General features: G+C 37.7%; 2 protein-coding genes across 2 annotated transcripts; both read right to left on the bottom strand.

Moving 5' to 3' along the window:
* Positions 1–1,983: 1,983 nt before the first annotated feature.
* On the bottom strand, positions 1,984–27,430 carry LOC139140462 (allene oxide synthase-lipoxygenase protein-like). Its single transcript, XM_070709750.1, has 13 exons — positions 26,829–27,430; positions 14,972–15,016; positions 13,928–14,068; positions 13,503–13,600; positions 9,713–9,836; positions 9,183–9,277; positions 7,512–7,725; positions 6,712–6,971; positions 6,222–6,310; positions 5,541–5,714; positions 4,109–4,272; positions 2,370–3,418; positions 1,984–2,159 (listed from the first exon to the last, which is right to left on the bottom strand). Exons 7-12 carry the CDS (start codon positions 7,610–7,612, stop codon positions 3,304–3,306), a joined length of 903 nt encoding a protein of 300 aa, XP_070565851.1. The 5' UTR covers positions 7,613–7,725; positions 9,183–9,277; positions 9,713–9,836; positions 13,503–13,600; positions 13,928–14,068; positions 14,972–15,016; positions 26,829–27,430; the 3' UTR covers positions 1,984–2,159; positions 2,370–3,303.
* Positions 26,882–27,295, bottom strand: LOC139141234 (lipoxygenase homology domain-containing protein 1-like). The gene has a single exon (XM_070710859.1). It carries the CDS (start codon positions 27,293–27,295, stop codon positions 26,882–26,884), a length of 414 nt encoding a protein of 137 aa, XP_070566960.1.

Raw genomic sequence — 27,430 nt, 5'->3', positions numbered from 1 at the left:
TTCTCAAAGAAGCAGGTCATTAGTCAAGATTTCAAAACTTCAGTACTTGATGCTGACCGAATATGACTAGAAAGTCTATTCATCTCTGCAGTCGTAGCTCTCGTTTTCCCGGACGAATATGGATTGCAACTGGAAAACCCCAAGTCATGCAATGGAAAAAGAGTTATTCCGTCGCAACGTACGAGAGCTATGGCTGCTTGCTACAGCGACATACGAGAAAGAACGATCATCATAATTTGAGTCTTGTTGGTTGAGTTGTAAGAGAAACCGTCTTCGTCTCTTGAACGGAGAGATCTGAATTCTGGTTTATGAAATCGAAATCTTTAGTGTATACACAGTCCATCATAACAGACTAGTTTGTGACAGTGTAATACTGTCAGTAAAATTGTCTCGGGTTTATTGGAAGAGAATTGAGAAAATTGAGACATGATTCTTGAAGTTGACCGGCAATGTTAGCAGTGATTTGAGTTTTCTGTTGTCTGTGATTTGATATAGTAAATAAGTCAGCATATCAAAATTAGACTACAACATATCGAAATTGGACCATTATGTATATCTCACATGGCTACACTAGGCTTACATTAGATAAAAGATAAAAACAGTTAACTCCCGGCTAAGTACAAAGCTGGGATCGAGGTACGGGCCCCGGTACGGGCGGAACAAATCCTTGTCCCGGGAACGCTAGCGCTTACAAAAGGCGAAGTTGGTCAGTTTTGTTTTAGTGTTATGTCCCCTTGGCCGAAATGTTCTGCACCTGTGAATGCCGGACCCTTGTCCATAACAGAGCAGAAAACATCAAAACAGTTTTGTATATAGTCATTCAAGTCACTTGAACTGGACCATTGATTCATGTCATACCGTCGTACCGATCGACACGATCGCAAGCGCAGCACTCGTCGCTGACGTGTAATGCATACCATTCAATGTCAGCTTAGAGCGACCGGACATACGCGAGCGCGTTCATGTATGGCCGTGGTTTGAGGGACTGTGAAATTATCGTGTGTCGCAACGCATTTCTTTTCATTTTCGACCAAACGTGGTGACTTTGGTATTTTCCAACAGAACATGCACTTTTTGCTAGTATCCGTTTCAACTAAATGGACAATGGACTCATCGTTTGGTGTCGCCGTTCTCAACTATCGAAAAATCCAATCCTTGTGGACTGACCAGGTGGGAGTGCAGAGAAATACTTAGAAGAGCCAAGTGTAGAATTTGGGACTTAGAGGATATAATTTGTTTGCGTTCCTGCAAGCCTTATCCGAAGCATTCTTTGTAGTTTTATCGCCCTCGTTCACGCTGAATATTCATAGACGTGGGCACTATCCGGTTCTCGGGGCCTGAACCGGATAGCGCCCACGTCAAAATTTGTATGGCCAAAAGTTGGAATGGGGATAATTGGATGGTGAAGTAATGCCGATTTAATCTACAAATGTAATCTCATCTGCTTTGTTTTTTACATTACACATTTGTTTTTATGAGTAATTTGCAATATTGCAACATTCAGCTATACGGCACCTAATAATTTTTGAGAAATTTGAAACAAATATGAAAATCCAATTATCCCAAATTAGTTCCAATCGTGTTAATGTCATACAAAACATTACATAAAGGTTTCATAATTGGTATTTGTAAAATCATGCAGACTGAATATATAATTTTCTCAAATGTGATTATTGTAACACTGTAAAACCCCAATGATGAGAAATCATTTGTTCTACTTATTTATTGATGAAATGACCCAAATATCAGCATTTTGAGGGATGACTAGTATAACTACCGCTGTTCTCTGTTCATAAAGTGATAATTTTTACTTGCACATGAACCTACTTTTGCAAAATTTCATCTTTCAATGATCAAAAAAGGGACGACAAATGCCGAGACCAATCCGTGGATAGCCATTGTTGGGGTAATTTTACCCTTCAAACAATGGACGTTTCAAGACAGCTGCGGGGAGCACTGTCAAGTGATCGAACCGACCATGGTAGCGTCATTTGAATGCAAACTTTAATAAATCACTTGGGAACACGGAATGGCTACATCATTAACAAAGAATAGCGTACTTCCTTTTCCATCAAGGTCTTCTTTGCCGTCACAGTATACGCACAACAAATACATCAATGATGAGTGTTGAAAACATTTCAAATTGAACACGATTGGAACTAATTTGTTATAATTCGGTGGTGAAGTAATGCCGATTTAATCTACAAATGTAATCTCATCTTTTTTCTTTTTATATTACACATTTGTTTTTATGAGTAATTTGCAATGTTGCAACATTCAGCTATACGGCACCTAACGCTTTCGAGAAATTTGAAAAATATGAAAATCCAATTAACCCAAATTAGTTCCAATCGCGTTATTGGTAAGACGTCATACAAAACATTACATAAAGGTTTCATAATTGGTATTTGTAAAATCATGCAGACTGAATATATAATTTTCTCAAATGTGATTATTGTAACAGTGTAAAACCCCAACGGTGAGAAATCATTTGTTCTACTCATTCATTGATGAAATATCCCAAATATCAGCATTTTGAGGGATGACTAGTACCACTACAGCTGTTGTTTCAATTGTCGTCTACCGCAATATAACGCGAGAGTTACAGAATAAAACGCTCATGAGCTAGACAAAATAAAACAGAATAAAACGCTCATGAGCTAGACCCACATGACAGAAATGGCTTCTTGATTAACACTTTTCATTTATTTTAAATTGATTAACACCTTTCATTCATTTTGAATTTCCCACCGTTTTCGAACCTGTCAATTCAAAATGAAAGCACAGAATAATACAACAACCAAGTGGAAGATTTTAGCGCTATATGTTCCAAGAGATGACATTACGTTATTCTAAGACTTCAATACGAATACTCGTTCAGTACATAAGCTATATTTTTGCACATTTTGCACCAGGCCACGGTTAATGATGTGTGTACACACACCCTTTAGTCAGCACAAACGCATCGACTACTTTAAATGTGTCAGCTAAATCATGGAAATAATGCAATGAGATGCAGCTATAATCATTATGAATATTTGTCATTGTGATCGAAAATCATTGCAAACACGATTGGAACTAATTTGGGATAATTGGATCTTCATATTTTTCAAATTTCTCAAAAGTGTTTGCTGCTTTATAGGTGAATGTTTCAATAATACAAGTTACTCATAAAAAGTGTATAACTTGAAAAGGAAAGCGGATGAGCTAATATTTGCAGATCAAACTGACATTACTATACCATCCAATTATCCCAAATTAGTTCCAATGGTGTTTGCATGAGTTTTCATACAATGTCATATCCTAAATACTAATTGCATTGGGAACGTTCTTTGGGTGAAGGTGCATGTATTCTGCCTCACGTGTCTTGTTCCGGTTTTCGATGATATCCCCTATTTCCGCCAGCCTTTTCCTGAACCTGGAGAACATGTATAAAAGGGGTGTCTTTCATGTTTTTTAACTGTTTATGAACATATGGAGTGATAATGAATTAAACTGTCGGTTCTCCCTACTGGGTGTATGTATGATCTATTCATAACTGGAAATAATTCGACAAATTTAGTGTAGCCGTCTTTAAAATGTGTAGCCTCTAAGAAATTGAACATAAATTCAGGAGACGTGTATGGTGGAAGTTATACATGGCTTTATGAAAGTTTGTTGGTCACTCTTATCAAACAAGTGGTTGGTCATTTTTTTTAACTTTAATGTACTATCAACTATATTTAACTTCAATATTGCTGACAGAAAGAGTCACTGTGGTTTTAGCTATGCACGAACAAACCTGATATCCCTGTCGTTTTTTGAAAAGTGGAAGTATTCTATTTCATATAGACTGAAAGATCCGTCGCTCGAGGGCGCTCTCTACACTCCCCTCCCTCTTTAAGAGGGGGGTGTAGAGAGCACCCTCGAGCGACTATTCTTCCAGTCTATATTTCATATAGCATACAGAAATAATTAGTGAATCGACTTTTCAAAAACGACAGAGATATCAGGTTTGTACATGGATAGCTTTAACCGCAGTGACACTTGCTGCAGCAATAATAAAGTTGAATAGTTGATAGTACTTTGAATTTCGCAGCGCATTTTTACAGCTCGAAATTTGACTTACTCTTTGACGGCCATTTCTCCGATATGATCATATTGGTACTGGACCTCAAAGTCTCCCAAGGATTTGGTCGCTTTCTTGCTCAGCAGCCTGGTAACCTCAATGATAGAGAGAGTTGATGCTTTGTTGGGCAGTTGATTCATAATCGTTCTCTCATGAAGTTCGACCTGTTTGAACACATGACAATTTACAGAGCAGGACATAAGTAACCGGTTACTCAGCCGCGGAGGTATAGTCCTCAATTAGTACGGTCGGCTGTACGCAACAATGTCATGAAAACATGCCTTTAATTGCACAAATCGGACAATAGTGTAGTCATCGATAGTGAAAATTTCACAGCCGCGATGAATAGCATGTCATTATTTATGATTATAACAGTCCACATACTCATTCCGTGTCTTGATTCGCCAGAATACGTCACGTGACGAGAAAATAGATACGTCTAGTCCCCACCGGCTCGAAAAAAGTGACGTCAGAGGGTATTTTTTGAAAAACTATTTCCCTTGGGAAAATATTTCTGACCAAATTTGGAAAAGTGCTCGGTCACGTGACCGTCACGGGCGGAGTGTCGTCTGCAGCTTTGCAACAATGGCGGCTGACTGGAACGTGATGTGCGTCCGGGATAGGTGACGACACATTCTCTAAAACAGATTTTCCAACATTTTCCAACATTTCAATAGCGTAGGAGCTTGAACAGCTCATCGACGGAAAAGATTAAAGTGCAACTAAGGATGTCGCTAGGTATGCTTCGAATATTTTTGAAAGAAAGTAGTACCACGTACAACTGAAACCGCTGTACATTGCTCAGTAAACTGTCACAATGGATTGTTGCGGTGCAAAATATCAAAACACATTAAAAACTATATAACAATGAGCATGTGGTGTGTTATAAAACACCTATAGCCTGGTCTTTATTCGGGCTATAGCGCTCGTCTATTACCCCTCGTGGCCGTGTGTTACCAGACACACATCGCTATACCCCTCGGCCTACGGCCTCGGGGAATTGCGATGTGTTTCTGGTAACACACGGCCACGAGGGGTAATAGATGTGCACTATAGCCCTCATGACCAGGCAATAGGTGTTTACTAAAACCTATAGCAATAGTTTTTTGTGGATTATTTAGTAGCATGGTTCAGTCGATAGGTAGGAGACAAAAAGTAATATAAACAGGATAATCACGTGTTTACAACATCAATGCCTTTTGAAATCGACTTGTGCAGGTTTTGACTTCTACATCACAATTTTTGCGGCCAACCTTATTAAAAGTGATGAAATCTATTGCACATGTGTTTGAATTTAATTAGCAAAGGTTGTGTTATCAATACCTTGGTTCTGTCATTTATTTGTGTGTCTGTCTGTCCGTGTGTGTGTGTGTGTGTGTGTGTGTATGTTTGTGTGTGTGTGTGTGTGTTAAACATCTGGCTTGCTACCTACCTTGGACGACGGTGGTTCACCTCGGAGCATTGCCGGGTAATTTGCCGGGAATCCATATTCGTCATACTGTCCAAAGTTAACGGCAGCATGTACGACACTGCTGATGAATATTATGGAAGTCACGGTCTGGATAATCTGATCCACTGTTCGGAAAGAGCCATTTCCTGGGACGCCCTGTGAAAACAAGGTGACAGCGCGATCACTGCGTGATCATTGCGTGATCAAACATTGCAAGGTCCTTTATTGTACCAACTACTAGTACTAGCCTGGGACTTGATCCCCGGGATCAAGTTTGTTCTAATCTGTAAGAGGGATTATGGAGTGTCATAGCTTTTTGTTTTCCATTGAAATTGTAATCTAGTAAGTCAATTTTCTTGTGAGACAATCTAACGGCGGCACAGGCATTTTTCTCAGTTTGCCTAATGATTAGGATGGTTGTCATCTTTTCTTGGCAATTCTTGAATTGCAAGCAACGATTATCATATAACTAACAAATGCTAACATTTCGACTGTATGCCAGTCCTTACTCTCTCTCTCTCTCTCTCTCTCTCTCTCTCTCTCTCTCTCTCTCTCTCTCTCTCTTCTCTCTCTCTGTTCTGGTTCATCATTTAACTTGATTGCGTAAAACTCAAAACCTCCGAACTACATATTTAGCGTATTTTATTGGTTCAGACTTAATACCTTAATACCACATCCCCCTGGTATGGGTGCGACCATTTCTTTAGCCCAGGATTGTACTTCTTCGTCCATTGCGATTTTTCCAGGATCATCTGAAATAACAAAGTCCCCAATATGTATCATTTTATCATCAAAGGAAGGTGTCCTTAATAAATAAGTTCTAATTGTCCTAATCAGAGACATGATCGGTACGCATGGTGGGTCATTTTTATTTCTCTTTCAGCCCACTACAAGAAAGCGCACGAATGTCCATGGCCTGAGCTAAAACAGTAATGCACAGACTCGGTTCAAGTCGGTTATTGTGCGAAATAAAGTCATTTTGGCAAGTTAAAACACACTGACGATTTTTTTTTGTGTGTGAAACGCTTTGAGTGAGATGATCAAAGTATGATGACAACTACGCTGTCTTCACATTTGATATTTGGGTGCAGTTGCGCATGCGTAGAGAGAGGGCCATCGGCAGTCCAAGTCTGAGTAATCTACACGAACTTACCATAGTGTGCAGAGACAACTGTCATGACGTAATGCTTGATTGCGTCATACAGTAATATTGCGTCGTCTCGATAGTAGTAGTTCGGCAAAGCGTCGCTATCGGACACACCTCGTTGATTCAAGTCTTCGGGTAGAGTGCCGTCCACATCCATCCTCCATTCCGTAAACACTTGCGCTATTAAAGTAAACATCCCATCGTGTCCGATAGTCATGGTTTCATCGACCCAGCCACCTCGGTTAATTAATTTGGTCAATGCCAAGCTAAACGACGGAGAAAAGAGATAGGTAAGAAACCTTGCTTTGGCAAATTAACAACTATCTGATAGTTCTCGACATCCTGATTTTGATCAAAATTGACTTTCAAAGTGAACTTTCCACATTTGCATGACCAAAGGCTGAACAAACTTTTTGTTGATTAAATATTAATTTTGTCAACTGGAGAAAGTTGATCACTTTTTTCTGACAGTTTGCTTAAGCTTTAGGTGCAAAGTCGTTCAATTTTTGTCCTGAATGAATGTTGGTCAAATTGCTTAAATGCGCTTTCCAACAGATCAGCATTGCACTAAGCTATTGAATCCAAACAACTATGCATTTTCTACCAAGTGCCAGCAAAATGCTGAATATCATTCGTATCCTCATTTCTTTTCGAAAGCCATGGTATGTTCTCTTCTAAACCTGCTTTCAGTAATTAATGTTATCAGGTTATGTATGTTAAGTAAGGTTGTTGTATAGATGGTGTTAATTTCTTGGATAATCTCATAATCTTCACATCATGTATTCCTTGAGGACAACCGAACCTACTTGTTGATTGCCAGTAGATAGAGGAAATGGGGCGCCATGAGGCGAAATAATGGATGAGAAGGTGAAAGGTTCCTGTGAATGCAGACAGCGATGGACTCCATGATCAGATGTGTGAAACCAAGGTGTGAGCATGACTGTGAAACGATGCATCGGCATTATTGAAATGCATCTTGGCCAACATCCAGGTGTACTTAGGATCGGTAGGTAAAAATACCTGGGAAAGGAAACGAGCGCCGCCAATTAAAAAAACGCTAACACTCGATATTCTATATTCATACTTTCACCGAACGAATATAATTGTCACAATTTAAATGATACGCCATTACGAAAGCATCGTTTATTTCCATTATGACATGTCAGCCTTACTGAATATTTATCCCCCTACCACCTTGTATGGTGTTTAGAGGCATGGCCCAGTGTATGCAAGCTATACTTTGAACGAGATCACAAAATCACTGTAGCCAGGTCTTATTTGCACAAATGTACGAGGTATTTCTTGGACAAGATAAAACAGAACATAAGGATGGTATGACTGCAATAACGATGTCGAAATGTGAGTCGACTCCGGGCCATGACAAACCAGTTTACTGAATTGCTTCTCAGAAGAATGAGCATTATCAGCAAGATGAATCGTGGTCCCAACATTAAACAAGTTGTAATAGGGCATAGGAAGTGCACAGCAAAACAAATCAAAGGATCGGTTAAAGACTATAGTCAACAAATCTGATGGATCAACACTATAAACATGATGCCTGACGATTGATTTCAGCTGCAAAATTCTAAAGAAGATGTTTATGGTAAAGCTATGCTATCACAGCAATGATTGGCATTTTGAACTACATGGCTAGTACCACGGGAGAAATAAAGGTATGTCTTATGCAGTATATGACGATGCGCCAAGTTTAAGGCTGTACACTTTGTTATGACGCTTTACTCCGGGTTAATATGCATTAACTTAAGGCACCCTTGAATACCAAACTTTAAAGCTCCCTTTAGATAATATCTAATTTCATCAACATTTGGCTAACATGCAATAAGTCATCTTTCTGCGTAGGTCATCGAAAGCTGCAAAAAGTCGCAATCACAGAGACAAATCTTTCAAAACTAAACATAACTATTCAGAAACAAAACATGCAAATATTTTCATCATTTGACCTAGATTTGAAAGTAATAACCCAAGTGGTTTCAAAATAACGTTTTAATCAGAAATTCGAATAGCAAAGAAGTCTGCGATGAAACCACTCGGCTACATCCCCATCTCCATTACGAAAATGTCCCTCTGAAATGTATGTTATACATGTATCACAAAACTGACATTCTTGACATTCCACAGGAATGCTCTTCAATTAAAATTGAGCAAATGTACCATCAAGTTGTGCCTTCATTAGGTTATAAATGACCTGCAACAGTGTTTACGTGTTCGACTACCACCATGAACTGTTTGGCCAAGATCATTTCAAATCACGTGACCTGCAAATCACTTTCACTGACAAGTCTACTTCTTCTAACATCATCTCTGTCCAAGACATAATGACATCGGATCAGCCATTTCTGGGACAAACTCGCACAAAGAAAACAACAACCTGTAAAATAAAAGTTCCCCTGTTTTAGCTGAACCGCCTTAACACCACGTACATGTAAATACTACTCTTAAAACATTCTTTTACTTACCGGATTCTTATCTCCCTTCTCCTGCAACAATGAATCGCTGCCGGAACAAACTCCTTCTTACTGTTCACAAAGAAGAGGGCAATAGGTGCACATATCTGCGGGAAAGAGAAGATTTTTAAATCTCATTAAGCTCGTCAAAACGTAAAGGAATTCAACATCTTTGTTTCAATAAAGTCACCGAAACTGGCATTGTTAAAAGTATGTACGGATCCAATTATTACTGCGCACAAATTATAGTGCATCCAAAGTGCAAAAGATGGCTGGCCGAAAAAAATATTTCCCACTTGCTAGACAGTCATTGTAACACCATATATACATCGTTACGTTGATGTTAGAAAGTTTGAAATTCCAACAAAGGCGAGGCCAAGAGATTTTCTGATGGCCATTTTGGGTCAAAACCATTGTCGTTAAGCAATCGACATGTTACGTCATTGCTTATTTTGCTTGCGTTGAGTACCATTTAGTTTTCGTGCCTTTGATGATCAGTTCATTTACATTTAGTTTACTTGAGTTCCAATCAAAGTTCTTACCTTTTGGTGTTTGACGCATTTTAACACTTCGTAATTTATTATGTATAGCCGTTTCTGCTTGATAACACTTTCAATAGACAGACCTTCCAAAATTGGTCGCAGCATTTTGTCGGTCACTCCCAGACTGTGTGGCGAAATAATGCAGATTGTTATTATGATTGCAAGATTGTTATTATGATTGCAACTTTGTAAACATTTTATGGGTGCTTTATCCTACACGATGTATATTTTCAAGAATCATATACACTAATAAAAGCTATTTTCCTGACTTGACATGATATTCCGTATTTGCATTCAAGGGGATCTTCAAATTGAATGAATAAAATTTTAAGTTTTGAAAAATCAAAGCCAAATTGGTTCACTTAGGGAAAAGTTCACAGTCTCACGTTCTGAAAAACATTAGTAAAGTTCTTGCATCAGTCTATCAAATTATCAATATCATATACCACTGAAATATTATTATGAAAAGCTGTGTAATGGCAAGGATATACCTGAAATGGCGTATAATCATCTTCGCTGATTCTCTAATATTGCGCCTCGGGGACAGATATTGCGACTCTCAAATTTCCAAAATTCTTTTTGATCTTCCACTTGTGGGCCCTAATTTAAAAGCTCTTCCGTTTGAGTGATAAAAAATTCTCTGTTTTGCATTTTCGATAATCGAAAATTCTATTTTCTCTTATAGAGTTAAAGAATGGATAGTAGCCATTTCGAATTGCAAATATCCAATTCGGTAAATTATAGATAATTTGTTTCCCCAGTACCGACCTTTGCAAGGTGATCTCTGATCTTTATTCTTGATTTAGGGACAATGGTTGAAGGTTAATTTAGGAAAATTTAAGTAAAAGTTTAAAGTCTTTTAATATCGAGGCGCATACTACGTTAACATTTTTGTGATTGTTTAAAATCTTAAGATTTTTGCTCCTTTGCTATCTACCATTTGTTTGAAAGAAAACCTCACAATAGCACAGTCATGATTAATTGCACTTTTTTGAATAATAGTGATTATGGCAATGTCACTACACTAAAAGAGACGAAATAGGATCTATTTACACTGGATTGTGATTGTTGATGTTGTCCTGCTCACTATTGTTCAAATGTTGATTGTTAGAGCCTGACTGTACCAGTAAATCGATCAAAAACCCCTTCATGCCATATGCCATTGCTACTTAAGACTTCTGTGTTCACGGTCACTTCACAAATTTAGACTGTTGTCAAAATACTTACAAACTAAGAGAACGAAGAAGGATCCCCAGGGAACTATCCTGGGATATCGATCTATGTAAACATGCAACTAGCTTCTGTATTTTCAAGATGGCGAAGACTTTATTTTCACAGAAAATATGGGTATATGGGTATTTTGTGGGAAGTCGTTGGGGACCCCTTGGCGACGACTCTCTCTCCGTTTGAAATGCAGATTTTCCGATCGAAATATACGAAAAAATACCATCCGGCTACAACTTAATTTTTAGTGGCCCCCGTCAACTTCAAATGCGACAACAACAACTCAAACCATGTTTTACGCGGCCACAAAATATCAGTCAGCGTCAACATTGGCAACGCTAGCAACCTGACCGTCTGTTATTTAAACAGGTCGCGGTGGTAACATTCTTTTGGTATTAAGTGTGATGTTGAAATACAACGATAGCGGCGAATGTGTAACTGTGAATGCGGTTAAAACAAATTCTCGTGCGGACGCCAAATGTTACCATCTGCAGATTCATTGGACACATTATCCCACCGACTAACATTCATCATCTCGATATTACCAATGGCTTTAAGATTTTCAGGCTATCGTAGCACAGCTAGTCATATACAGATAAAAGTGAGTAACTTTATTGTTTTCGAAAGAGTTTATGGAGATCAGGCTGGAACATTGGTTCTCAGGTGAATGGACTCTGAGTGGTGTCACAAGTTGCATGGAGAGCGCCTTGCTTAATGAAGTAGAACACAGGTTATTCGGATATTTGTCCATCCTGTTCTACGTTTACATGTGGCGATTCGGGCAGTTCATGTAATAATGTGAACTTATACAAACTCATAGGTGGACGTATGAAGTTCATGGGTACTGGAATCATGCCCTTAAGGGACTGGTCAGTTTCTTCAGCCTGGGGGCGGTGGATTCATGGGGGGGGTCACCCTGTTTTTGACTTTGGTGATAGGGGGGGGTCACCATGTTTTTGAAATGCCCAATAGGGGGGGTCAGTGTGTTTTTGAATTTTGACACAGGCTCATCATTGCCTAAAATGCTAGTGTCAGCCACAAATTTCATCATTCAGTTGTATTTTTCGGCGCGCCCTTCGGGCGCGTAACTTTAGTAATCAGTCATATTTTTCAGCACGCCTAACTTTAACATATCAAGCACACATACATCAGAGATATCTGTATGTTCAATATTTTTCAGCGTGCTCTTCAAGCTCATATATCAGACATTTTTCAGCATGCCCTTCAGGTGCATGACTTTAATATACAAGGCATACATATCAGAGATATCAGGATGTTTCATATTTTTCGGCGCGCCCTTCGGGCGCCATACTTTAATAAATCAGAGATATCTTTATGTTTGCTCAGTGAAAGTGTACCATTATGAAATCTGCATTTCATATGATAAGCAAGACAAATTCCTGATACTTTTCTGTTCTCTCTATGAGAATTCAGTATGAGAAAGCAACATGCACAAATATTTCATAATATATATTTGATACAGTGACTTATTTTAGAGATAGAAAAATGACAAGATATCTTTCCTTCTCATTGATGCAATTATTTTCCTTTGTGTCACAGGTTTTCTGTAGAAAGATGTTTAATGAACAAAATAACAGTTAAAAAAGGCAATTTTTTTCATTATTAGCTGTGCTTTTATGGTTTTAGTGTTACAAGAAAAGGTCCTCTCCGACACTGTACACATCAAATTTGGCTAAAAAGGCTCTCTATGGCTCCTCAGGAGATTTAATTGGATGGTTGGCAAGTCTTAACACCCATCAAAGTTTTTGATTCACTGCTTTTTCCTGTTTGAAATTTATGATTGACATCCATTTCTGAACAACAGTTCAGGACATCTGGTTAAGCATAGAAAGTGTGATACATTCACAGCTCATTCAAAATACAGCTCATTCAAAATGTACTGTATTCAGACTTTAAGATTGACACTTTGAAATTCCTATCTTACAACTGACATGTCAACAATTTCATTAAAACATAGAATGACTATTGAAAATATAAATATATGTAAAATGTAAAATATAATATATATATATATATATATATATATATATATATATATATATATATATATATATATATATATATATTATATATATATATATTATATATATATGATGTATGTCCACCTTTGTTTTACCTATGTCGCGCACCGGGGGGGTCACCCTGTTTTCGAAATTTGGAATAAGGGGGGTCACCCTGTTTTAAAAATTTGGAATAGGGGGGTCAGCCACTTTTTGACGTCAGCAAAAAATAATCCACCGCCCCCCCCCCCAGGCCGAAGAAACTGACCAGTCCCTAAGAGAGCAAACTATGCAGAATTGCTGGATGACCTTTAGCAGTTATAGCTAAAGGAAATCTTACCACTGGGAATTCTTGAAATGGAACTAAATATGAATTATAGGTCGAGCATATTCTTCTCTCGTGATCACCAACCGGGCGTCACGTTTCTAAGGGACTCATGTGTTATGTGGAATAAGTATAGTGGTTTCCTACTTCTTTGACAATTGCCTGTCTAAATTCATTTCTATTAAAACATTGGTACCTGTTAAGAAATTATAAAACTTACTTTACAGGAATCTCCCTGCATAGTCGTATTACAGCTGGATTGCACCCTGCCAAACGCTGCCTGCCAAATACGATGTCACTTTCCCAGTTGGAACATCCCTGGAATTGTTTTGCAAACATGGAGAAATAGCTATTCAATTCAATAGCATCTGCAGAAACAACATCGTACTAGAGAAATTTCGGAAGCAATTTTCATAAACTGTTCGCGTCTTATCTTTGATTGAATTGGTATTAATAACTTGTGATTACCCTCTGTGTCGCAGGGTCAATTTTTCATTTCCTCGAGGTGTAAAAAGTGGCTTTCTCGGAATGTATCCCAAATTCGAAAATGTTAGTTGGTTTATTCCTTACAGCAAATAGACAGTTGGTCTTACTCTTGCGATGTCGTCAATGATGTTCAGTGAAATGGCGCTTATAATTACTTACTGCAGGTGTTGGTAAATTGAAAATTAAATATCCTCCATATATGTTGGTCAGATCGTCGAGTCTATGCCAGGGCCAAGTGATCCATCTTTTAACAAACTTTGTCAACATTCCTAAAATTGTTCCTTCGAAAAGTACGGTCAACTGAAATGAAACAGCAAAATACGACATAAAAAGGTTCGAGAGTGGCGTGTTTCAACACTCTCTCACTAGTCTTCACCAGTCTGATTTCTTACCCCAAGATGAAAGTCTGCAGATTTTCCACATCGTCAATTATAGATTACGCAACAGGAAAATTTCAGCACTTAAATTACAAATAGCAAGCGAACTAATACGACGGTTACAAAATTAAACCGTCGAGTTTCCATCAAAACTTTGAGGCTTAGATGCATGTTTCGAGATTGCGTATTATACCATGAATTTGCCGAGTTTACAAAGTTCGAAAATTATTTTCCTTTCTGAAAGTTTGTGTTCAAAGCGTCAGTGCAGTGCGGCTCCATTCATCCCACATAGTTGCATTTTACACAATTAGTTTGGTTGAAAGAAATTTAAATAATCAATAATTTGATAAAATAAATTGACATATATGTTCTGCAATAGATTGCGATAATTTGATGGCTTCGAACACTTACACTGCATGAAAACCCTATAATAATTACTGTATTAGCATGTATTATTGCCTGAATACAGTTGAATATGAATACAGTTAATAATCCATCGCTTGTATTCAGCAAGCCTGTATTCATGTGGACTCACGTGAATTCCAATGTATTATTCCATAATACAGGTAACTCATTCGTGTGAATTTATCTGTATTATTGCGTTTCATGCAGTGTTAGTAATTTAGATTTTAAAGAACGATTTCTAATAGGTTGAATTCATGAAAAACAATGCACAGATGTAGGAACACGGAACACGTACAATGGCAGAGAAAGTAGGATTTAGTTGAACTTCGGAGATTGTTCTTCTCCAAAGCTAAACACAGTGTAATCTAATACGCTATTGGTCACTTTTTAATGGTAGGAACTTTATGACACCATACATTACCTCATAATCACATGAGAAACGTTCATCTTTTGGCAGTTCTTTGACCTGACAACACAAATAAATGTTAACTAATTAGGATGACTGGTCTACGGTGGTCATTGCTATTACAGGAAAAGTGTCTGGAAGCAGAGGCGTAGGTCAGACCACATTGGGGACAGACCATTAGATCCTGGGAGGGGCGTGGTCAAAAACAGAAAAAGAATCAAAGTAAAAAGTTAGGGGGAAAATTTTCAGACTAGCTTGAAAAATAAAAACAAATAAAATCAGAACGCAAAACAATTATAAATCTGACACTTAACTTAGAGAAAAAAATTAGTATATCATGACTCACTTGAAAAAAAATTCTAAAATTTACAATTGTAAAAAGAAATATTCATAATCTGACTGTGACTACCCACCTCCTATGATCTGACGGTCCGTCCCTTGTTTGGTGTCTGTAATACAATAAATACCCACGTTGTCGGCCTTCAAGCGTACTGTTTTCAACCTGAATTTTAGAACGAATGCGTTCAGAAACAAACTATTCTGATAACTGATGTTTGCTCATGCAACCAAGAAGAGGGGTACATAAGAACAGTTTCGCAGTTGATTCCGAAACACCCTTAAGACGAATCATCAATCATAAAACCGGTTTTACCGGGCACCCAGATCAAATGACCATGGGTCCAGGCACATTCACCGGTGTCTTGCCATGTTTCCTGTTATCACGAAACCTCATTGATCACCTCAGTACGCCGTACGTCACTTTTTTGCTCAGTGTTCACCACACGTGAGCATATGTCGCAGCGATGTCTGTCTGTCAGTCTGTCTGTCTGTCTGTCTGTCTGTCTGTCTGTCTGTCTGTCTGTCTGTCTGTCTGTCTGTCTGTCTGTCTGTCTGTTGGTCCGATATCTCAAAAACGGCTGATCAGATCAGAATCAAATCTGGTACATAGATTCAGTTAGCAAATGGCAAAAACTGATTAGTGTTTGGTGGGTGTGGCTTGTAAACTTTTTGCTCATTTGCATAATTAATGATTTTAGAAAAAACGGATATACATTAAAAACGACTGCACACAATTTGACGAGATTTGCTACAAATGTTGATCACACCAAAATATATCAGTAGTGGGAACCATTAAGGGTGACATGAAAGATAGTTGCTAGTTTGCATATTTAATGAACTTTCCTAATTAGGGATATATATCTGATTTGACTTGATCAAAATTGACCAAACTTGGTATGTATATTGAAGATACTATAATTTAACATTCTTGAAAGTCACCAAGCATTTTAACTTCACCCAATTCCTAATTTGCATATTTAATGAACTTTGCTAATAAGGTATATATACTTGAATTGACTGGAGTAAAGTTGATGAAACTTGCTACATGTATTGAAGCTACTATAATACAATATTCTTGAAAGTCATTAAGCATTTTTACTGCAGCCAATTCCGAATTTGCATATTTAATGAACTTTCCTAATTAGGGATATATATCTGAATTAACTTGATTGTAGTTATTGAAACTTGATATATACATCAAAGATACTTTCATATAACATTATTGAAAGTCAAAAGACATTTTTACTTCAGCCAATTCCTAATTTGCATATTAAATGAATTTTCATAATTAGGGATATATATCTGAACTGACTTGATCAAAATTGATGAAACTTGCTATGTACATTAATGACACTATAATACAATATTATTGAAAGTCATTAAGCATTTTCTCTTCAGCCAATTCCTAATTTGCATATTTAATGAACTTTCCTAATTAGGGATATATATCTGAATTGACTTGACCAAAGTTGACAAAACTTGCTACATATACTGAAGATACTATGATACAACATTATTGAAAGTCATTAAGCATTTTTACTTCAGCCAATTCCTAATTTACATATTTAATGAACTTTGCTAATTAGGGATATATATCTGAATTGACAGGACCAAAGTTGATGAACCTTGCTATATACATTAAAGATACTATGATACAACATTATTGAAAGTCATTAAGCATTTTTACTTCAGCCAATTCCTAATTTGCATATTCAATGATCTTTTCTAATTACGGATATATACTGGGATTTACTTGATCAAAGTTGGCAAAACATGCTATGTACATTGATGATTATACCAGGTTAAAACAATATCGAAAGTCATTTCACATTTTCATGTCAGCTAATTTATAATTTGCATATCTAATGAGCTTTCACAGTTCGGCATATATGGCTTGAAGGACTTGGCCAAAGGTAATTACACTTGCTATATAAAGTGGTGATACAATGACAGAAGTCAAAGAACTTTAATATTTTTATTTCATCTAATTACATAAATATTATTTGTATACTTCATGAACTTTTAGAATTAATCGGCGGGTGAATATTGTTCATTATACTGGTCGTATTACTTTCAATGAAGTTGCAAACGTGTGGCAAAGGTTCAAATTTACATATAATGCAATATATAATGAAACGTGAGCATTTTCAGTTCATACCTGGTTATGAACCTATTTTGGGGGAGGTTCAATTTTAACAGAAGATGATTTTACGGCCAAACCTTTGAATGTCCATTTGATATTTCCTCAATAGGGAAATGCCGACGAAATACACTGATTCTTTTAAATACATACATATTATCGACAAGCTTCACAAACAAAAAAGATGCAGTGGTATCTTACATTAAACACCTTGAACAGTTAAAAATGATGGCAAATTAAGTGTATAGTAATTATCAAATATCTATAAATGAACAGATATTGTTAGTTTTACTACCCGTAACACGAAAGTGGAGCGTTTCGACTGTTTGCAGCAATCATAAACTGCAGTCACAGTGAGTGTAAAAGTATCAACGTTTTAGTTCTTAGCTCACGTGTTCACACGTAGGCTAATGTCATAGCGATGTCTGTCTGTCTGTCCGTGTGTGTGTGTGTTAGTCTGTGTGTGTGTCTGTCTGTCTGTCTGTCTGTTTACACGATAACTCAAAAACGCCTGAACGGATTCAAGTCAGATTTGGTTCACAGGTACCATATGCTACTTGCAAGAACTGATTAGATTTTGGTTAGTGTGGCTTGCATATTAATGAAGTTATACAATATCGTTTTTTTCCGTACAATGGTTTCCCTATGGAGACGGTAATGACAGTGTAGACATATATCAAGAAATACTGCACAAAATTTCATGAAACTTTTCACAGATGACAATCTCAGAACATTATGATGATATTGTGAGTGTCATGTCAATTACCTTCTCATTTGCATATTTAATGAACTTTTGTTATTAGTGAGATAACTCCGAAATTCCTGCACCAAACTTGATGATACTTGCAACAAATATTGATCTGATATATATCTAATTATACTTAGAAGCATTAGGCAGTGTCAAGTTAATAAATAGGTCATTTGCATATTTTATGAAGTTTTGTAATTAGTCATATAACTCCGATATAACTTCACCAAATGTGATGAAATCTGCTGCAGATACTGATCCGACTGATATCTAACTTTAATGTAAAGCATTTAGTAGTGTGAAGTTAATTAAGGGTTCATTTGCATATTTAATGAACTTTGTAATTAGGTATATAACTCTCGAAATTACGGCACCCAAGTCTTTGAAATTGGGTACAGATATTGTTTTGATAAATATCTAATTGTATTGAGAAGCATTTGGTAGTGTAAGTTAACAAATAGGTCATTTGCATATTTTATGAAGTTTTGTTATTAGTGATATAACTCCAAAATAACTGCACAGCACCAAATGTGATGTAATCTGCTGCAGATACTGATCCGACAGACATCTAATTGTGGTGTAGAGCATTTACTTGTGTGAAGTTAATTAAGGGTTTATTTGCATATTTAATGAACCATGTAATTAGTCATATTACTCCAAAATTACAGCATTAAATTTGATGAAACTTGCTACAGATGTTGATCTGATAAATATCCAATTGTACTGAGAAGCATTGAACAGTGTCAAGTTAATAATTAGCTCATTTGCATATTTCATGAAGTTTTATAATTAGTCATTATAAATCCGAAATAACTGCATCAAATGTGATGAAAACTGCTGCATATACTGATCTGACAGATATCTAACTTTGTTGTAAAGCATTCACAATGTCCAGGCCTGCCCCTCACACGAGTTCAAACAAACACGTTTGTACATACCCCGACTGAATGTTTCAGGTAAATTTGCTGGTAGGGAATACCGCTCAGGGAAACTGTCAGTGAAGAACTAGGTAAGGCCAAAGTAATAAATTCTTTGTTTTGCGTCCACTCTAAATGAGAAAAGGTACGCGTCTAAGCGGCTGAAAAACACACACAAGAAAATTAACAAAATGTTATTTGATTGCAGCAAATAAAAAATTGTAACAAAATTTTAGTTCAGAAAAGCTATGCGGCTATGTCCTAAAGCGGGTGGGGACGCAAAACAAAGAATTAATTACTTTGGCCTAACCTCCTTATGAACAATATCAGACAACATTGTGGCGACAAATTCACTGTTTACTTGCCGAGACGGCCGGGTGATTCAGCAAGTGTTTATATTTTCATGAAAATTACCACACCCTTTATCCTTCCCTCTGATTAATCCCATAAGCTAGCCCTATGAGTATGGCGAGAATGTCCGGCTTTGATTCGGAGGCGGCGTAACCGAAGTCACATTCTCACCATACTCGTAGGGCTACCCGTAATAATGCTCATTCAGCCCCTCACACCTGTCGACCACCCCTAAAATGTAATGGTACTAGTCGGTTGGGTACAGAGTTCAACGATGGCCGTCTTGTTTGAATTGACTTCGTGCCCGAGTCATTAAACTGTCATCTTTCAGCTGCAAGGAGTACAGTTGACCATCGATATGGCTTATAAGTATTCTAACATTATCCGGGAGCGGGATTATGGTGAATTTGCACACGGTAAGGCGAGATTATCTGATAGTGCGGCCCCGTGTGTGCCTGAGCTTCTGTTGTGCGTCCACACGAAGCTTTTACGTGACCAGGTATTTGGAGATATTGTAGCCTTGGCTGGGGCAAGGCGCGAGCCGCACAACAGAAGCCTAAGCCCAACGGCCAACCAAGGCTACAATTTATTGCTGCTAACTGGAATGTTGCTCACGCTTATATTTGGCGATGTGTCTGTCAAACTCTGCCGAAAATCACACGAAACGAGCGTGTTTTGAAGCGGATTAACAGGTATGAATTTTGAACATGAATGGGAGCAATCGACGGTTACATGACACAAGAACCTGCTAATTTTCACAGATAAATCAAATGCAGAAGATGACATTGTATGGTGTCCAATCCATGCCAAAATTACTACTTTGATTTGGCAACACAACATGCCATTCCGAATTCTATTTTACAATTCAACATGCTATTTCACAACTCAACATGCTATTTGACAACACATCATGGACTTCCAAATCCTATTTTACAACTCAACATGCTCTTCATTTGACAATTCAACATGCTATTTCACAACTCAACATGCTATTTGACAACACATCATGGACTTCCAAATCCTATTTTACAACTCAACATGCTTTTCCCAATTTCATTTGACAACACATCATGGACTTCCAAATCCTATTTTACAACTCAACATGCTCTTCATTTGACAATTCAACATGCTATTTCACAACTCAACATGCTATTTGACAACACATCATGGACTTCCAAATCCTATTTTACAACTCAACATGCTCTTCATTTGACAATTCAACATGCTATTTCACAACTCAACATGCTATTTGACAACACATCATGGACTTCCAAATCCTATTTTACAACTCAACATGCTCTTCCCAATTTCATTTGACAACACATCATGGACTTCCAAATCCTATTTTACAACTCAACATGTTCTTCCCAATTTCATTTGACAATTCAACATGCTATTTCACAACTCAACATGCTATTTGACAACACATCATGGACTTCCAAATCCTATTTCACAATTCAACATCCCATTCTAAAGCTAGCTCTGCGGAGCAGGGCAGTGTTACTGGCTATCGAACAAGATTCAAAATGGCGGACGCGAAATGGTCCCCTCGCACAGAGAGAGAAATGCGAACTTTGCACAAGTCTAAAAACGCAGCTTAGTACATTGTGTATCTAAACAAAATGAGCGTGCTCGAAAACTAGGATCGATCACGATTATAAATTAAAAATTGCCTGTTTTTGGAAAAGAAACTGGGCGCTGCAATCAGCAGTTTTGTCTATTGTGCACCGTGCGTGGGAGGCTTATCGTGAAAGACCGAGATTTACTATATGGCGCATCTGATATGGTCCCATCGCATAGAGAGATGAAAATAGGCTTTGTCTAAGTTCAAAAGCACAGCTTAGCTCATCGTGCATCTAGACAAGTTGAGCGTGCTCAAAATAGGAGATCGATCACGATTTTGGGTGAAAAAAACCGATTGTTTTCGGTGGAGAAACTGCGTGTTGCAACCAGTGGTTGGTTTTGCCTATGGCGGTCAGCAGGGCTGTGGTGGGAGGCCTTTAGCCGGCAAGGGGTGGACCATTGGGGAGTGGAAAATTTTCGAAAAAAAAATTCCCCACAAATTTCAATAAAAATAATCAGCCAAAGAAACTTGAGAAAAACAGATGACGCACTTAGGTAAAAGGAAAAAAAAATCCGTCAAAATTCTGAAACATTTTTATTTTAGTCTGCATCAGATATACTATGATTCTTTGGCCAAGAAAGGGGGGGGAAGGGGAGATCTGAAGGGTATAATCGTGGCCAGTAAATGAAGTAACTTTTTTATTTTATAACTTTTTGTTTTGTTCATCATATGTTTTTCTTTCACTGAAGTTTGGCATCGTAAAGTAATTCGAGATATAAGATAATATAAAAATCATATCTGTGATATCGATTGTTAACAACTGTATTGTGGGTCTTTACACTATGATTAATTAACAAGAATTCAACAATTCAGGCAGCTTGCATCGGTACATAAAATGGAAATATTCACCAACCATATGACAAACAATCACTTTCTTTGTATTTCACTATTCAACGAAACTGATTTCCATTGTAATGTTTAAACTTTATTTTACAATTAAACATTACAAATCCGTATTTTTCTTTTCAAAATTTCATTTGTACACTTGTCTTGACGGTTGAATACCGTGCGTGTGAAATGCAATAGTGCAGAAGAATACGGATAGCGACATTACAGCGACCTCTATCGGTTGTTATCCACAAGTCTATCTCGTGAAGTCCGTTCCAACAGAGCTTTGACCCTTGTCTGGCCCCATATTCGTATTTTACATCTCCGCTTGCTGAGGCTTAGTTGTCAGTTGTCATGGCTGCTCGCTACTTATGATAATCATTGAAATGAATCGTTCACGTAACACAGCCTTCATCAGGCAGACCATCACAGAGAAAATACAGCTATTGGAAAGAGAGTTAGAAAGTACCGATCATGAGTATGATGGGCTACACCGAAGAATGGTAACACTGCTCCGGCTTGTTGTTGTTCTGAACGGCACTGGTCATGGTATCATAAATGATGATGTAGTGACCAATCTCCAGCAAGCTGAGTATGAAATATCTCAATTGCAAGCCTGTGTATATGACGAGGGATATTATGTGGAATTAGAAAGAAAAGCGAAACCGTCAAGACAAGTGTACAAATGAAATTTTGAAAAGAAAAATACGGATTTGTAATGTTTAATTGTAAAATAAAGTTTAAACATTACAATGGAAATCAGTTTCGTTGAATAGTGAAATACAAAGAAAGTGATTGTTTGTCATATGGTTGGTGAATATTTCCCATTTTATGTACCGATGCAAGCTGCCTGAATTGTTGAATTCTTGTTAATTAATCATAGTGTAAAGACCCACAATACAGTTGTTAACAATCGATATCACAGATATGATTTTTATATTATCTTATATCTCGAATTACTTTACGATGCCAAACTTCAGTGAAAGAAAAACATATGATGAACAAAACAAAAAGTTATAAAATAAAAAAGTTACTTCATTTACTGGCCACGATTATACCCTTCAGATCTCCCCTCCCCCCCCCCCTTTCTTGGCCAAAGAATCATAGTATATCTGATGCAGACTAAAATAAAAATGTTTCAGAATTTTGACGGATTTTTTTTTCCTTTTACCTAAGTGCGTCATCTGTTTTTCTCAAGTTTCTTTGGCTGATTATTTTTATTGAAATTTGTGGGGAATTTTTTTTTCGAAAATTTTCCACTCCCCAATGGTCCACCCTTGCCGGCTAAAGGCCTCCCACCACAGCCCTGCTGACCGCCATAGGCAAAACCAACCACTGGTTGCAACACGCAGTTTCTCCACCGAAAACAATCGGTTTTTTTCACCCAAAATCGTGATCGATCTCCTATTTATAGCACGCTCAACTTGTCTAGATGCACGATGAGCTAAGCTGTGCTTTTGAACTTAGACAAAGCCTATTTTCATCTCTCTATGCGATGGGACCATATCAGATGCGCCATATAGTAAATCTCGGTCTTTCATGATAAGCCTCCCACGCACGGTGCACAATAGACAAAACTGCTGATTGCAGCGCGCAGTTTCTTTTCCAAAAACAGGCAATTTTTAATTTATAATCGTGATCGATCCTAGTTTTCGAGCACGCTCATTTTGTTTAGATACACAATGTACTAAGCTGCGTTTTTAGACTTGTGCAAAGTTCGCATTTCTCTCTCTGTGCGAGGGGACCATTTCGCGTCCGCCATTTTGAATCTTGTTCGATAGCCAGTAACACTGCCCTGCTCCGCAGAGCTAGCTTTAGAATGGGATGTTGAATTGTAAAATAGGATTTGGAAGTCCATGATGTGTTGTCAAATAGCATGTTGAGTTGTGAAATAGCATGTTGAATTGTCAAATGAAATTGGGAAGAACATGTTGAGTTGTAAAATAGGATTTGGAAGTCCATGATGTGTTGTCAAATGAAATTGGGAAGAGCATGTTGAGTTGTAAAATAGGATTTGGAAGTCCATGATGTGTTGTCAAATAGCATGTTGAGTTGTGAAATAGCATGTTGAATTGTCAAATGAAATTGGGAAGAACATGTTGAGTTGTAAAATAGGATTTGGAAGTCCATGATGTGTTGTCAAATGAAATTGGGAAGAGCATGTTGAGTTGTAAAATAGGATTTGGAAGTCCATGATGTGTTGTCAAATAGCATGTTGAGTTGTGAAATAGCATGTTGAATTGTCAAATGAAGAGTATGTTGAGTTGTAAAATAGGATTTGGAAGTCCATGATGTGTTGTCAAATGAAATTGGGAAGAGCATGTTGAGTTGTAAAATAGGATTTGGAAGTCCATGATGTGTTGTCAAATAGCATGTTAAGTTGTGAAATAGCATGTTGAATTGTCAAATGAAATTGGGAAGAGCATGTTGAGTTGTAAAATAGGATTTGGAAGTCCATGATGTGTTGTCAAATGAAATTGGGAAGAGCATGTTGAGTTGTAAAATAGGATTTGGAAGTCCATGATGTGTTGTCAAATAGCATGTTGAGTTGTGAAATAGCATGTTGAATTGTAAAATAGAATTCGGAATGGCATGTTGTGTTGTAAAATCAAAGTAGTAATTTTGGCATGGATTGGACACCATAGACATTGCATGGTCCGCATAGCCGTTCATTACATGCCTCGCATTCCATAGGATTCAATAGGGGCGTTGTAAATCCAGTAACTAGCAGTAACGACTAGTAACGACCTAAACCGGACAGACCGAGCCAATGACGAGCCGTAACGAGCCAAAAAAACATCATTTGTCTATAAATTAAACTACAAGCGCAGTTTTTCTTGCCGATCCTGGAAATCATTCCCTCTACGACTTTTAGTATTACTAAAACCTCTGCAACGGGGTTCATAGAGTGAGCAATAGCGAGCTAGAAATAGACAGAATGAGCTTATAACGAGCAATAAAGAGCAAAATAAAACTGATCTGCCATAAACTGAACTACACCACAGTTCCCGGTTAACAGCTGTCCTGAAAATCCCGCCATCTACGACATACGGGTTAAATCTCCAAACCTCTGCGACAGTGCTCTGTGATCACCAGGAGTATAAAAATTGAAACCAGATAAACACTTTTTGAATAACAAAAACAAATCACATTTACTTATGTCTTGTTGTAGACAAGTCTCTTCCCAGTGAGCTTATAAACTTGAGCGTGTGTGGTATCCCTTTTGCGTTCATGAAACCATATTTGCCTGAACTCTGACCCTTGCCGACGACCTTTGTACGGGACTGGAGAGAAATTATAATGGGAGGGCCACAAATTTAAAAATAAAATCACAATGCACAGGAGTCTGTTGGGCAAACTATTGATAAATATCACACAAAACAAGCGATATCAATACATTTTTTATGTTTGAAACCTAACATGTACTATATTGAAATTGGGGAGGGGGGTAAGAAGTGCATGTGTGTGCGTGAAATTTTGCTCTTATTTTACTCTAACATTTACTATACATGGCAATCTATGAGGAAACCATGAACTTTTTTATCGATGCAACTACGGAAAATACCGATGTCTACCTCTTCAGAACTCACACAATAGACAAACCATCACAACAGCGGACAATCAGAGGTATGGTTCGTTTTCGGTAGTGCAAGTAACGCGTGTGTTCATGTAGCATTGACAGAGCAAACATCCCGAACAAACAGATTTGCTGGACGAAAATTACCTGTCAGTTCGAAAAGGGAAATGCAACTTTGAACGGACAAGTGCTTGATATCCATACGTGCACATTATACACAGATGAATGAAAAAAATGGCGACGTTTAATCAGTAAATCAGCGCACAGAGTGGACTGGTGGAAATGTTAAGTAAGTCCATTGTACTTGTAGTTTTTTTAGACAATGTGTTCGATATTTTTCAACGATGCTTTGTTTCAGATTTGGAATCTTAAAAAATGCCTTGACGGGATCATTACGACATCCATAATATTTACCGCTGGGCATGTTTACGTCTGTCAACGAGGCTAGTTGTGATCCCAAAGCAAACTCATTAAAGCATCAGGGCATTTACCAACTTCAACAATGCCATGCTAAAATGGTTCCCCATATCGTTCCATGTGGACAAGGTTTTTGTGAATTTTATTTATGCGGAATTATGAGTACACAATGCACACAAAAGTTTTCTCCTCTATAATATCAATCAATATAAGAGTACACTTAGGCCTAACAAAATAGAAAAAAACGTAAAATCACGCGTTCGTTAGTTTTAATTTGATTTTTGCTTGAACGAGGGTGTCTTTTATGTTTTTTTTTCCTTTTATATGTATGATACATTTTTCTGGAAATGTTGTGGCCAGTGTTTTACTGCCCTGAACCCCTGAAAAATGCATATTTAAAAATTAAAATATTTTGGAAAAAAATTCCTGCCCACCAACCTACCCTATTTTTGAAAACCATGTAATCGGAACAGCACAGTGTATTTTTTTTGCCTTAGCTGGAGGAAAACTCCTTTTAGATAGTAAGCTCCTCTTAATTGAAAACTTAAACCTTTGCTCAATCTTTCCTAACAATACTTTCAACGATTTTCTAAACATATCAAGAATCAATCATATCTAGGTCGCCGCGCACAATCTAGTACTCGAGAAATAAATTATCGACTTATGCTGATACTTTTAATTCATAATGGCCACATACATGTACCTGACAGGTGGAAAAAATTATTTTACGTTTTCACAAAACTACGCCGATGGAAACTTACAGTACTCCTTACGCACTCCAAGAGCTTCAAAATGAGCCGCCATCCCCATCTCAGGAGGTGGACCAGCAAAGAGTGTACGAAACTGAAAATCAGAATATCTGTCTTCAAGGAGCATCTACCTCGACGAATCATCTATATAAGTGCTAACTATAAATGTCAACTTTACCAACCTGCGGAGGCAGTCTTTTTTTATACTTGCTTTCTAATTTGTACAGTTCCTTCTTTACGGCCAACTCTTCTCTGCGTTGCTGTGGGTGTGGATCATCCTGCGGTAGACAGCAATCGAATTCTTGAATATGATGTGTCCCATCGATCCATCGATGGACTGGAAGAAGTACTTCTTACTGCTAGCATGCTCGACTTCAACGACATCGACGTACCAGTCACCGGCACTCCCTGTAGCGTCACGCCGTAATTCGATTTTTCCGATATCGCCAATGTTAGCGATGTCAGAGTAAGCGAAGGTATCAATCCTGCCTCTTTCTAAATCGTTTTTCAAAACGATATTCAGCGGTATCTCATCTGATTTTCGCCCCTGGCCGCCATGCAAGATGATGGAGGCCTTCGCATCTGTAACGACGTCGACATCTTTGACATCGCCAGTTTTGACAGTGATTCTGTAGTCAGAGTTATCCATTTTCGAGACCCTGTTAGCTTCCGCCTTGCAAACACCTGAATGCCGCAATGACGAGAATCGCGTTCGTAATAAAATCTAGGTTCAGACACGCCACTCCTTTTAATAAATTGCGCCTTAAGATTATGTCACCCCAAA

The sequence above is a fragment of the Ptychodera flava genome, chromosome 9 (assembly GCF_041260155.1).
Source record: "Ptychodera flava strain L36383 chromosome 9, AS_Pfla_20210202, whole genome shotgun sequence".
Classification (NCBI taxonomy): domain Eukaryota; kingdom Metazoa; phylum Hemichordata; class Enteropneusta; family Ptychoderidae; genus Ptychodera; species Ptychodera flava.
Note: the sequence above shows the minus strand (reverse complement) of the source record. Positions and strands in the feature narration are given on the sequence as shown.